Source organism: Amyelois transitella, chromosome 4 (assembly GCF_032362555.1).
Source record: "Amyelois transitella isolate CPQ chromosome 4, ilAmyTran1.1, whole genome shotgun sequence".
NCBI classification, from domain to species: domain Eukaryota; kingdom Metazoa; phylum Arthropoda; class Insecta; order Lepidoptera; family Pyralidae; genus Amyelois; species Amyelois transitella.
This window is the reverse complement of record NC_083507.1, coordinates 4,421,251-4,434,868: the sequence shown is the minus strand read 5'-3', so window position 1 is coordinate 4,434,868 and position 13,618 is coordinate 4,421,251. Positions and strand designations below refer to the sequence as shown.

The 13,618-nt window shown below is 36.1% G+C and overlaps 2 protein-coding genes across 2 annotated transcripts; both read left to right on the top strand.

Moving 5' to 3' along the window:
• The first annotated feature begins 1,086 nt into the window (after positions 1-1,086).
• Positions 1,087-2,827, top strand: LOC106129363 (uncharacterized). Its single transcript, XM_013327895.2, has 4 exons — positions 1,087-1,136; positions 1,495-1,688; positions 2,037-2,217; positions 2,578-2,827. The coding sequence occupies exons 1-4, from the start codon at positions 1,109-1,111 to the stop codon at positions 2,763-2,765; spliced, it is 591 nt and encodes a 196-aa protein (XP_013183349.1). The 5' UTR covers positions 1,087-1,108; the 3' UTR covers positions 2,766-2,827.
• A 7,044-nt stretch (positions 2,828-9,871) lies between these two features.
• On the top strand, positions 9,872-10,903 carry LOC132904365 (uncharacterized). The gene has a single exon (XM_060954563.1). It carries the CDS (start codon positions 10,035-10,037, stop codon positions 10,845-10,847), a length of 813 nt encoding a protein of 270 aa, XP_060810546.1. The 5' UTR covers positions 9,872-10,034; the 3' UTR covers positions 10,848-10,903.
• Positions 10,904-13,618: the final 2,715 nt, after the last annotated feature.

Here is a 13,618-nt window from a genome sequence, read left to right as displayed (position 1 = left end):
CTATAAAAATATTTCTTGTAATTTCATTTAGATGTTCGTGTCGGAGCAGGAGATTATAATAAAATGTAAAATTGTACATGATCATTACTTCATTCATATTCCGTTGTACAGAGCGAGCCTGGCACGCCGGTGGGCGGCAGTCGGGAAATATGGCGCGCTCTAATCTGACCTGATAAAGCAGTTGCATAAATTACAGACGCATGGAACTGACGGATTTCTTGCAACTGATTCGAATCTGGTATCTATCCGATCATATCTCATCTCATTTATCTACAGCTTTCTCGCATGCCTATTGATATAATATTCGTAATAGCATTGCAGGAATTAACGACAATTTGCTGGGGACACAGTGACGGGAAGAGACTGGTTATTCTGTTTACCGTGAATTTAACTAACGTCGCACACCAACGCATCGCACATTTGGCTACTAAACTTGGATATGGCACAAACAAAAAGAACCCCTTTTTTATTTTATTTTCTGATTGAAGAAGAACCTATGATCTGTTTTCCAACATTTACTTCTATATTTATTTGGCTGTAGAAAGCTTAAACAATAAGTAATAACACTAGTGTCTACCCTTAAACCTTGTTATTTCTTAACTAAAACCTAATGAATAAAACTATTGAAGTAGCTTTTAACGTTGCGGACGTCAGACGGTAGTTGTTTAATTTTGAATAGGTACTGACTTACGTTTACGCAGTCCAGGACTGTCATCATAAGCGCATCACCGACTCCTTTTCCTAGAGAGATGAGGACGTAACCGGGAAAAAGGCCAGGAAGATGATTAAATGAAAAACAAAATAAAAAGTTTTTATTGGCAATTACAGTAAAACAAAAACAAAAGTGCACTGTTAGTTAGTCCTTCAGCCAACCCGTCATTGAACTGGTGTGAACTTGTATCTCGATTCGCGAACAGCAATTTGATGACCTGGCAGTGACAATTATCTATCTACGCTTATTTCTAAGCGTAATGTCTATAAACGTAAATATCGTGCCACATCCATTATTTTGCCACCTTCCTGTGGGCAAACTGTCATCGTTATGACTCAATCATCCAGACGTCCACTTCATTAGTTCATTACCAGAGTTCGCGACTCCTCCAACGACATGTCACCGATTTACAAACTTTTAACAGGTATTTCATAATTAATATCCCTCAGTTATCTACTTCTAGTCATAAATGTTACATAAGTATTGACAAAATAAATCCACACAGTTCAAATCCCACCTTTTCAAGTTTTTATTTCACATTTCTGTTATAATAATCACTTCAAGTTGAAAATACTTACCTGTGTAAATAGCTTTAGAAATAAATTAGTAATAACAACTTAGTAGGTACAATTAATATTAAAATTTTATAGGTAGGGGTGGGACTTCCAGGCCAGCAAGTCTGATAGCAAGTGGACTTCAACATAACAAAGAAAATAAAATCCCTGTCTTGAGAAACCTTTTCTTTTTTGAAGTCTGTACTTAATCTAAATTACTTATTACAGCATTGACTATAGCGACCGTGGCTCTAGCTTCGAAACACCACGGCAAAAACAACACCTGTCAAGAGTTTACCCAGGGACAAGTCTTCAATGAGACTCTAGCCATCGGAACATGGCACCTACTGCACTACAGCACCGAGAAAACCAACGGCTCTGGAGACTCCCACTGCATCCAGATAATATCGGTCACTGAAAAGGTATTAAAACGAATACTTATTCACTTGCCATCCATTGTCCATACCATACAAGATAACTAGTGTTGCCTATCAATAGTAATAGTAGAACTTATGCCCCGTCAGACATGATTGCGATAACGATATTCAAGCCAGAGCCTCCTTTATTAAAGTTAACTAACATACTTACTTCATCCTAAAATCATCGTTCATATCAGGCAAATTGATTGATAATTGTGAAAACTCAAACTTCTGATTAAATATGACAGAGCATTATAATATAGACAGAGTTATCAGATAAATATACAACTATCATTCATCAAGTCAAATAAAAGAATATATTATATTAAACTATTTTATTTTTTCACACAGGATCGGAAAGATCTGTCGGACCTTGTTGGCAAGTACGTTGAAAACTTGAAATGGGAGAGCCTGACTTTAAAAATGCAGATACCGTGTGCCGCCGTGCCCACGAACCACACTCGGGACTACTACCTGGAGAAGCTAGAAGGCGACGGCTCCTACAGGACTCTGCAAATGCCACCTTCTATCGGTATAGTAACATAACTAATACAGATAGATAATTACATTCAGACTTACGTATAGTCACTTCTGAATCCCCTGCGGCATAGACAGAGCCAACAGATTAGAAAAGTTTTTCTAAAACTTTACCTATAGGTACCCAAGGGAACACTGAAAACAACATAGGCTTAAGATCAATTGTACAACACAGCCTTATGTGACATTTAAGTAAAGTTTTATGACAGGAAAGTTTCATTCAAATCCATGCAGTAGTTTTGTGTGAAAGAACAACAACACACACATAGATACACCAACATTAATACGAGTACAGTCACAAACTTTCGCATTTAGGATATAAGTATGATAATACGACCCCGTATATTTTTCACAGCAAAATTGGACCTGGCTGAATTTCACCGCTACCCAATGCGACTCAAAATCATTGAGAATCGGTACTTGGGCATGATGGATTGCCACGAGAAGTTCCTGTTTCTTCTGGGCAAGCAGCCGCCTGAGGGCAAGCCAGTGGACGAGCGCCTTCGTAAGATGATCGAGATGTACTGGCCTGAAGACCACTAGAGAATATACAGATCAGATAAACTCATTGGGATTCAGCATATCTATGTTTAGTCATTTTTACGACGCACTTATAATGTAATAATAAATTTCTGAAGTTTTTATAATTCTTATAATATTTGAATTAATTTAGGTAGGTACTTTAAGCAGTGGTTCATACGAGTAGGTGAGTCTTCATATTGCTAAATAGTATATATTGTATAAAATTACTGAAGATGGATATAAAAATGGCTACTTCCAACGAAACTTTGAATCATAGAGAATAAAATCTACATATTTAGTAAGTATTCTATAAATACGACGCAGATGTTACTTACGTAGCAACGAATCAAAGCAAACAAAAATGCAAAGTTCCTAACAATAATCGCTTCAATTATATATTCTACAAAGTCAAATGACGTAAATGGACAATTAAAGTGTAATTTTGGTCTAGTGGTGTAGCGTTGAGTAGGGGTGCGATTAGACGACATAGCACCACGAAAGTTTTGCCCTCGGCTTTAATAATGTTACTTGAACTGAAATTTATTTATTTTTATTTTGGGATTTTTTTTAAATGTAGCGGAGGTCAGAAAAAGTTGCTGCATGAACATTATTAGGTAGGTATCAATCAGATTTACCTATGCTGGCGGCGGAGCTATTTACTACGTTGATAAAACTATGTATACCTAATCTTTTTCACTTGATCTCAGTTATAGAGATAAAAAGAGAAAGAAGATGATTGTATGCGCTCCCCGGCGAGAATGCAGTAGATCAAACGGCAGTATATTAGATAATTATAAACATCGATAACATTTGAAAGCTACCGTATAAAAAACATACCCATTGTTTTTATACATTTATTTAAAAAAACACAATATCAATATAGTTATTCAAAATTTAAAGCCAGAAGGAAAAAGTTATTCAATATAAGCTCATTTTTTATCTCGCTTCATATGCAAACTTCTCTGATTGCGGTTTTCTATAACACTAAAGGGTCGCCCGCGACTCCGCCCGCGCATGATGAAAAATCACCATAATTCCCGTTCCCGCGGCAATTTCGGAAAACCTCTCTCAGCGCGTAAAATCCTAAACGACCTTTACTGTTGCCTAGGTCTATATCTACTGCTTAATTAAAACCTAACGCTACATTATTTTTCCACTAACCACGATTCCTACATGCATACTTCTTACGCTTCATCCACATTCATAACTCTCTTCATGAAAATTAATCGATTTCGGGTAGGTTCTCTCTATTTTTGCCAAGACGCAACCGATAAGAACAAGATGCGTAACGTCTATAGGCCTTTCCACTCCACCACGACATGAATGTTTCTAACGAATCAAATTATCAATAAGTAATATCTTTAATGACTACAGAAAAAACAACATTAACGCATTAGAACGAATTTAATGTAACCAAACGACCCGGCTTACTCGTCATCCGCGCCCCACGACGCAACCCCCTGTAAAGTACAAACAACTAAAGCACCACTCAAATTAAGTGTGCCTCGATCAACAGTCATTTTCGGTTACAATTAACCACACATTTGAGTGAAAAGTCAACCACCCACTCCAATTGATTTATTGTGTTTTACGAGTTCCGCCATTTTGTGCGTGCCTATTGTAAGAATGGAGAGTTAGTTCAGTGTTGCTGGAAGTGAAATAGTTAAGACTCTCGTCGTATGAAACGATGCTATACTCTTTTTCTACCTAAACATTTGTGTTCCACTCACACTTCTACTTCTTTAATTCAAATAAATATAAGTAGAGTCATAGATAGATAATACGAGTACGTCCGTCCCAAAAAAATATTGGGCCTAATGGGGCTAAATGGGCTATCTCCATTGTAACAGTGTAAATATGAAATTACTGGATCTCCTTCTTCAGTAGTAATTTTTAATACCTATATCCTTAACGATATTCTTTACGATTTATTTACAACAACATCTCGCTCACAAAAGGCTAGATACTCCTTTTCCTATTTGGGCACCACGTAAGTATTTAGTACAATAATTGGCCATTTTAAACACGAAAGAAGAAATAATTTTCACATCTAGTAGGCAGCATCTTTGATCCATGAAGCATGGCGTGTGCCAGCGAGGGTGCAACGCTGTTCATTTGTCTAAACGCAGTAGCGTTTTGAAGGGCACTCGGCTGAGGGCTGGGAAAGTGTTGCACTTTACAAAAAGTTAAAATGCCTCGCCACCATTGTTCTCACACCACGTCTCTTTGTCTAATTTCACGATTGTACTTATTTCTCAACTTTTTTTAGAGTTTTTAATCGGGCTCTGCTATTCTGCTACAAACTTATGGATTCAAAATATTTCTTTCTTGAGAAGTTTAAACAGTGCTCGCTTACGGATAATAAAGTAGAAAATATAAAAGATAATAATAAAACACATTTTGACACTGACCATATTTTTCATCGTGTTTATTTTGCTTTGTATCTTGAGCCATATCCAACTTCGACTCCATTAATCAACCAATAATCCTCTTTACAAACAACACAATACGTTATTCGTACATCCAAAAGTAATATAATAATAATAATATATTTACCTATATTGCTTAATGTTAGATATTGTTATTGTTTAAAGGTCATTGTAGCTAGGTACTAAGGTAGGTATCTGTTTTTATTTAGATACTTTATTTTTTTGCACAGATATGTTGTTGTTCCACGACAAAAAACTTCTTACATTGTAATCACTTTGTAAGTTTTTAAATCATACTTTCATTACGTGGAAATGTAGCACGATAATCTACGGCACACTGCCAAACACTCATTATTAAAAGTTCAAATAATAATAAACCGCTAAATAAAGCTGATAGGAATCTGATATTGTCGTAATCTTTGAGAAAGTATAATTTTCGACTGTTTGCCCACTATATCGATGGAAAAGTTTTTCAATTATACCAGAGGACCAGTAATTACCAAGGCTTACAAAAAGAATTATATCTAATTACCTACATGACTTGAACTCTAGCGACCTTACTGTAAGCCAAATGAGTATTCGATTAACGTTTTCCGTGTTTATTTAGAATATATTTTCTGTTGATATTTATTAATGGATAATAGTTTTCTTCTTCCTGCCGTTAATCTTGGTTACATCTGCCCCTCTCTGGAAAAAAACCCGGGGTGCGAATCAACACTGCGGAGGTCAGATAGTCATAACCTAATCCATATTGGATCAATGTTCTTAGTTACAGATACAGTTGCCTAAATGTGTTTTTTCCTCACAATGTTTCTTTCACCTTAGGGTGATAGTATCCTTTAGTAAAATTCCTACTACTGTTTATAAATATTATTATAAGGTAGGTATTTGTTATTATTTAACTATATATTTTTTGGGATAATATTAATATATGGCAAACTACTCAATCACAACAAATTTTTAGCAGTACCAAAAAGTACATTACGAAAACACAGTTCCAATTTAATTTAAAACGATAACATAACATAATCCGAAAAGCTAGGGTTATTTGTCCTATATCTAACTATTAGAAATCACATTCAATTAGACCGTTCAGAGTGGTATGCACATTGTTATAAAAAGTTTTCGCCAATGTTGGAAAATATGAATCAATGACGCAGGCACAGCTGTTACCGCTTGGCACGATAACGTCGACCGTTTACTGAATGCCACCGCAATTATCTATCACGCATGTTAATTGTTGGGAAAATTCGACCGCTACGAGCGGGGGTGACTTTCTGACTTGTGGGAAACCGCCGATTGCCAATTAAATTAGACAACTGTTCCATTATACTCAACAAATTCCCGCCACCGCTAATTCGAGGTTCTTGTACCTGTCACTCGCACTAGCTTCTAATTAGGGATATTTATTAAAATTATAACGCTTTTTTACTTTCCAGTTTCGAGGGGGAGAGATTTAATAAATCAAATTATTACACGAAATGACCTAATTTTGTGTAATTAAATTTATTACACAAAGGAAAGTAGGTGTCTTACGTAATTGAAGCTAATTTTCTTTCCGATGTTATATTAATATTTATATACCTAGATAAACATCCAAGACCCAGGGCAATCAGAGGCCAGAAATCGAACCCGGGACCTTCGGTGTCACAGACAAGCGCACTACCGCTGCGCCAGAGAGGCCGTCTAGGAGTTTGACTAACTACTAAAAAAACAGTATTCGAATATTTTATAGACGACAAGAACAGTATAAAGAATAAAGAATTCAGTATAAAGAAGTTAGTACATATGTAAGTACTGACATGAGAATTACCGTATAACATTCTAAAAACATAATGCAACGATTGTTGGAACGGCGGCGTTTAGCACGGAGTTAAATTCCTCGGATTTACATACCTAATCGACTAGTTACACGCGCCCGATAAGGGAAATATGCTGTTCAGTGATTTATTCCTACTATATACTTACCTACCTACGTTTATTAGAAAATTTATGGTGATTGTGGAATTTATGGCTGTAAACGACACTAATAATCAGCTAATGATCAGAAAATCTATTAAATTGTTTTGCAGTATTCGCAAAGTAGTTTTAAATTGCAGTATGATTATAACAAACGCTTAAGAATACCTACCTAAGTACCTACTTATATAATCTTATCAGGTAATGTTTTTGCAAATACGTCGGTCACATAAGAGATATGTTAGGTACTTATACAGTAGCGTAGTTTATACTCTACAGTCATGACAAAAACTTAACAAGCTTTCAACCACTAGCTTGTTATTCTTAAAATATAACGGTACGGCCAAATAAACCGTTTCGAGTTAGATATATCTAGCAGAATCGTTAAAACGACAATTTTCTCTAATTTCGTTAGTAATAGCATATGAATTACAATCCATCGGTTAACAAACCGAGACTAAGTGCGGCCCAAATGTTTCCGTTCCCTCTCCGCCATTACAGTACATAGGAAGGCGATAGAATTACCGTCGACTGAATAATTTGATAGGGGAAATGATTGATACAACAATCACATGTGAATCAGAATCGTGTAGGTGCTATTAGACCCTCTCTAGCCGCGACAGAGGCGCCGACCTCCTCGACAATTGCTCACCGACGATTTAATCAAGTCCTCCTAATGGCTTCTCTCTTCATTAAATTGTAATAATGGATTTTGTTTTTGTCTTGCGGTGTGCGGAAGGCGTGTCAGATGAATAATCCAGCTAATGTTCTTTATTATTTTATCTTTAAATTATTATCGATGGGAACCAAAAAAGAGGATAATATCCGCCCTCAGTTACAGAATTTTAAAAGAAATTAATAAGCGTTTTTATTCGTAGGTATTCAAGATAAGCAAAATTGAGTAGGTAAATATAAAAAGGGGGTCTTTTAGAAGTCTTCAAGTCTTTTTAATATTTTTATCATTGTACATTTAATTTACTTTCTATTAAGTACCTACCTAATTCAAAATAAGTGTATATTTAAGTACTTATAAATTTTTGTGTTGAATTTAATTTCTATACATAAATAGGAACCTACCGCATAAAGATCTGAATATGTACTTAATACGTAATTTATTTATTATTCCGATTTCTATTGTCGACCTTTAAATTAACTGATAAAACTTCACAACGAGAAAGTGGCTTGTTTATAGGAAACAATTTCATGAAGTTACTCTCCACAATCATGCTATATGGCAATTAGCGACAGTGGCTGGTCGGGATGTTAGCAGTGGCAATCAAATTTTTCCACAAATAAGTAAAGGTAGTCAATTAAACAGCGGTATTCTTTTCGTTACTTAATATGAATACATACTATTGACCAGCGATGCCGATACTTGCACGAGTGCTACATAAAACTCTTACTCCGAGGGGAATGCAGACTTATTCCTTTCACTTACCAAGATACATGCATACCTACTTTTCGGCTTCATCCACATTACCTTATAATATCTCTCTATGTTAACTCATGGCGTGACCTTTCGCCAGGACGTCTCTGAAACATTCGTCTTGGCCTTCCCCTTCCAATGTTCCTAATTAAGCTCTCTGTAAAGAGATACTAAAAGAACCAAGATGGAAGAATCTAGCACCTATACGTGCTTAGCACGAGGGGTATTACCTACGTATGACACTGTGTACTATGCTAACAACCGTCTCAATTCGAATATTCGAACTATTAACGCAGACAATAAGATCATTCTAGTTTTCCATAGGGAGGGACTACGGATACGTCTAGTACTATTTACGTTCTGTACTATCTAATTCAACACTGGCTACTTTCTGAACAGATTTATTTTGAACCTATATGTATTATTGCTCATTGGAGAAAACTTTAGCTACTCGAGTTGGCGTGGCCCTATGGGCATTCAATATTAATTATGCTCGTGTTTCGTCCTCAAGATTAGCAAGATTATGGTTTGTTTACACATGTAGTTACACATGACATGTGCCGCCACAGCAGTGAATATTTGAGGTAGTCAAAAAAAAAAAAATATATATTGAACAAAATGTGGGTAGGACGCGCTATTCGCTTGGCTGCCAACTTCTTATTTCATACTCATTCACATTCAGTGCTCCGCCACAGCACGTCGCGCTTTTTATAAATTATTTCTTAATATAATTATGTCTTCTCGAAAACGTTTCAATAGTGATTCTGTCGAATTGAAAAAATTACTTAAAAAAGTGAAAAATTTAGAAAAGAAAGTCAATGATCGTAAACGTCGTCGGATAATTGAAGAAAGTTCTTCATCATGTTCATCGTCATCAGAATTGGCGGTTTCTTCACCAGCTCGGAGCCGTGCGCAGTCACCGGAAAACCTAGAAGGTACCTAGGATTAAACTTTATTGTGCTTAAAATAGCTTCCCCTGTGTTTGCGGTATAACAAATAAATCAGAGTTATACCTACACACCAACAGTAATTGCTTGACCTGCTGTTAGAAGCTATGCATTACTGGGTTTGCGATATAACAACTTATCTGAGTTATATCTACCCACAAGACAGTAATGTTTCTTAATTCCACGCTGCTATTCAAGGACCTGCGTCGGGAATCCTTCATCTGTAGGATATCGCATTACTGGGTTTTTCGGTATAACAAATAACAGAGTTATATCTACCCACTATATAGTAATGCCTTCTATTGCACATGCGGTTTTTTTTACCGTTCATTTCGGGTTTACAACATTGTTGTGACCCAAGTACCCACTTGCAATAATGCAACGTGTAATTAACGGCAGTAGCATTTAACGGCATAAAATTAATTTTTCAGGCGGAATCCAGCAAGTTCCCGTTGATGTCCATGACATCCCACGGCTTCACAGCCGTTCACCCAGCCCATGTAGGGGTAATCTCGTCGCCGAAAAAGAGATGTTACCGTTGACCTGTCCTCCTACTGCTAATACGGAGATTCTCGATGAGAATCTTATAGAACTAGATAGTTCTATTTTGGAAATTCTTGGAGAAGATCCCACGGCAGCTACCACATATGGTAAAGATATTCAAAAAGACCTGGCCGTTCGACTTGAGCATATCGCAACACAAGGGTTATCAAGGGAAACCCGCAAGGAGTTGCTCGAAAAATTCCTCATACCGAGTAATTGTACTCTTATTGATGCACCAGCCATTAATCCTGAAATAAAGGGCGCTATACCTATAGTAGTTGCAAAAAGAACTAAAGCTATGGAATACAAACAAAAACAATTAGCTGGTGCTATTGCGGGTCTCAGTATAATCATAACTCAATTAATTAACAAGAAAGATTCTAACTCGGAAATACTAAAAAATTTAATGGATGTTTGTCGGTTACTGTGTGACTGTCAACACAATGATTCTGTTACAAGGAAGGGATTTATTCTGAGCACTCTTAAGAAAGATATGAAAGAACAAATAGAAAATACTAAAATAGATAAGTTTTTATTCGGTAATGACTTGGCCGAAACTTTAAAAGCCGCTAAGGCTATAAATAAATCTAGTGCTGAACTTAAGCCAGTTCCTGTCAAGCAACCTACAAGAAAAGCAGCTAATTTCTCTTCAAAAAACGTGAAAGCACCCCCGAATCGTCGGGGGACTACATCAACATCACAAAGACCCCAGGAGACTGCGCCGGAGCGGCGGACGAAGCTTCAGCGCGCCAGCTCGTCGAGGACATCGCAGCGAGCGTCGAGACACAACCACCGCTAAATTCGGTAAAATATGCCGGTAGACTTTCTCATTTCTACTGCCAATGGAAATGTTTGACCAACGATCCTACCATCTTATCATGGATAAAAGGTTATGAAATACCTTTCATTGAACCACCAGTTCAGACAGTGTTGTATCAACGAACGACATTGCCTTCTAGTACTGAGAAAAAATATTTCGCAAAAGCCGTTCATAACCTTTTATCTATTGGAGCAATATCTACATGTGAACCCTGCGAAGGTCAATTTATTTCAAAGGTATTTTTAATACCAAAACCAAATGGAAAAATGAGATTTATACTAAACCTTAAACAACTTAATAAATATATTAAAACTTGTCACTTCAAATTAGAAGATTTAAGGACAGCTGTAAAACTTATCTCGAAAGATTGTTTTATGAGTACAGTTGACATAAAAGATGCCTATTTTTTTATAAAAATCCATCAAAATTCGAGAAAGTACCTTCGATTTTCCTTAAACAATCAACTGTACGAGTTCAACGTTTTGCCTTTTGGCCTTAACACTGCTCCATTTGTTTTTACAAAAATTATGAAACCCATTGTTAAACTCCTTAGACAATGCGGGTACATTTCAATTATTTATTTAGATGATATTTTTTTAATTGGAGATACCTATGAATCTTGTTTAGAAAATGTATCAAAAACTATAAAACTTTTAACCTCACTAGGTTGGGTAATAAACGAAGAGAAAAGTGTTCTTAAACCAAGTACATCAAGTAGATTTTTGGGGTTTATATTAGACTCTAAGCAAATGGAAATTAGTATACCTTCAGAAAAAATAAATAGAATTAAAAAAGAACTAGAAAAATTCATTAAATTAAATCGTTGTAAGATAAGAGACTTCGCTAGCTTACTAGGTTTGCTGGTATCTGCCTGTCCTGCTGTCGAGTATAGCTGGCTTTACACAAAAGAGTTTGAAAGATGCAAATTCTTAAATTTACAACCTGATACAGATTACGATAAATATATGACCTTACCAAAATCATTAAATAAGGATTTTACTTGGTGGCTTAGAGCTATTAGGCACCCAAAATGTAAAATCAAGGACGAGGTCTTCGAATTAGAGATTTTTACGGATGCCTCAACTACAGGGTGGGGTGCCGCATGCGGTAAAAATACTGCCAGCGGCCCTTGGAGCGCAGATGAACAAAATAGGCACATTAACTATTTAGAGATCTTAGCCGCATTCCTTGGCCTTAAGACCTTTGCAAAATATTGTTATGATGTTCAAATTCTTTTAAGGATTGATAATACAACCGCTATTTCGTATATAAATCGAATGGGTGGAATTCAATTCCCTCATCTTACGCAAATCACAAAGGAATTATGGCAATGGTGTGAAATGCGACAAATCCATGTTTATGCATCATACATAATTCCTCGGCTAATAACATTGCTGATGCGGAATCTAGAAAACCGCATCCTGATATAGAATGGGAACTCGCAGATTGGGCTTTTCTTCAAATAGTTGATAGTTGGGGACTCCCAGAAGTTGATATTTTTGCAAGCAGAATTAATGCTAAATGCAATAAATATATTTCTTGGCATAGAGACCCAGACGCAGTATTTGTCAACGCTTTTACAATATCTTGGTCAAATATATTTTTTTATGGATTTCCTCCATTTGCCATAATTCTTAAAACTCTTCGTAAAATTATATGTGATAAGGCCAAAGGAATCTTAATTGTTCCTCATTGGCCCACACAACCGTGGTTTCCATTATTTAGGAGCCTTCTTCAAACTGAACCAGTAATATTCAGATGTGGTGATAATTTAATTTTATCTCATTCCAGCCCTCGCAACATGCATCACCAGATTACCCTGGTTGCAGGGCTATTATCCGGTCAGCGCTTCTAGGAAGAAATATTCCTGCTCCTACCATCAAAATAATGATAGCTTCACTTTCGTCAAATTCAATTAAACAATATAATACCTATATTAAAAAATGGTATTTATATTGCATGAAAAATAACTTAGATATTTACCATGCTGATATCTCGAATATCCTTAAATTCCTTACTGATTTATATGAATTAGGTGCACAATATAGCACGCTCAATAGCTGCAGATCAGCGCTAAAATTAATTTTTGGAGAAAATATCTGCGGCGATGATAGCATCCGTCGTTTCTTTAGAGGAATATTTAAATTGCGTCCTCCTCAACCCAAGTACAATCTTACTTGGGATACTTCACAAGTTTTAGACCATTTATCCACTTGGTACCCGAATGAGTCTTTGTCATTAGAGAAAATTTCTAAAAAATTAATAACTATACTTGCCCTAATCACGGCTCATAGGGCACAAACTTTGTCGAAAATTTATATTCACAATATCGATATGCGTAATAGTGAAATTTTGGTTAAAATACCCGATTTTATTAAAACTTCTCGCCCTGGCGTACTACAACCAGTATTAGTCATACCATATTTTTTAGATAGACTAGAAATTTGCCCAGCTAAAACACTTTGTTCTTATATAGAAATAACAAAGGACTTACGTGGGAATATTCAAAATTTATTTATAAGTCTGAAAAGACCATACAAACCTGTTACCTCGCAAACGTTATGCAGGTGGATAAAAGACGCACTTAAAAGTAGTGGCATTGACGTATCTTTGTTCACGGCACACAGCACTAGGCATGCTGCTACTTCTAAGGCCATGAAACTCGGAATAAATTTAGATTTAATAAGAAAGACCGCAGGTTGGAGTGGAACCTCAAATACGTTTATAAAATTTTATAATCGTTCTATCAG

What these genes read in the sequence shown, in the direction of transcription:
- LOC132904365 (XM_060954563.1), top strand. Translation starts at nt 10,035, where the DNA reads ATGTTACCGTTGACCTGTCCTCCTACTGCTAATACGGAGATTCTCGAT.
- LOC106129363 (XM_013327895.2), top strand. Translation starts at nt 1,109, where the DNA reads ATGTCACCGATTTACAAACTTTTAACAG. An exon ending in GATTTACAAACTTTTAACAG is followed by an intron (nt 1,137 to 1,494) that starts GTATTTCATAAT and finishes TACTTATTACAG; the next exon opens with CATTGACTATAGCGACCGTG. An exon ending in GCAAATGCCACCTTCTATCG is followed by an intron (nt 2,218 to 2,577) that starts GTATAGTAACAT and finishes TATTTTTCACAG; the next exon opens with CAAAATTGGACCTGGCTGAA.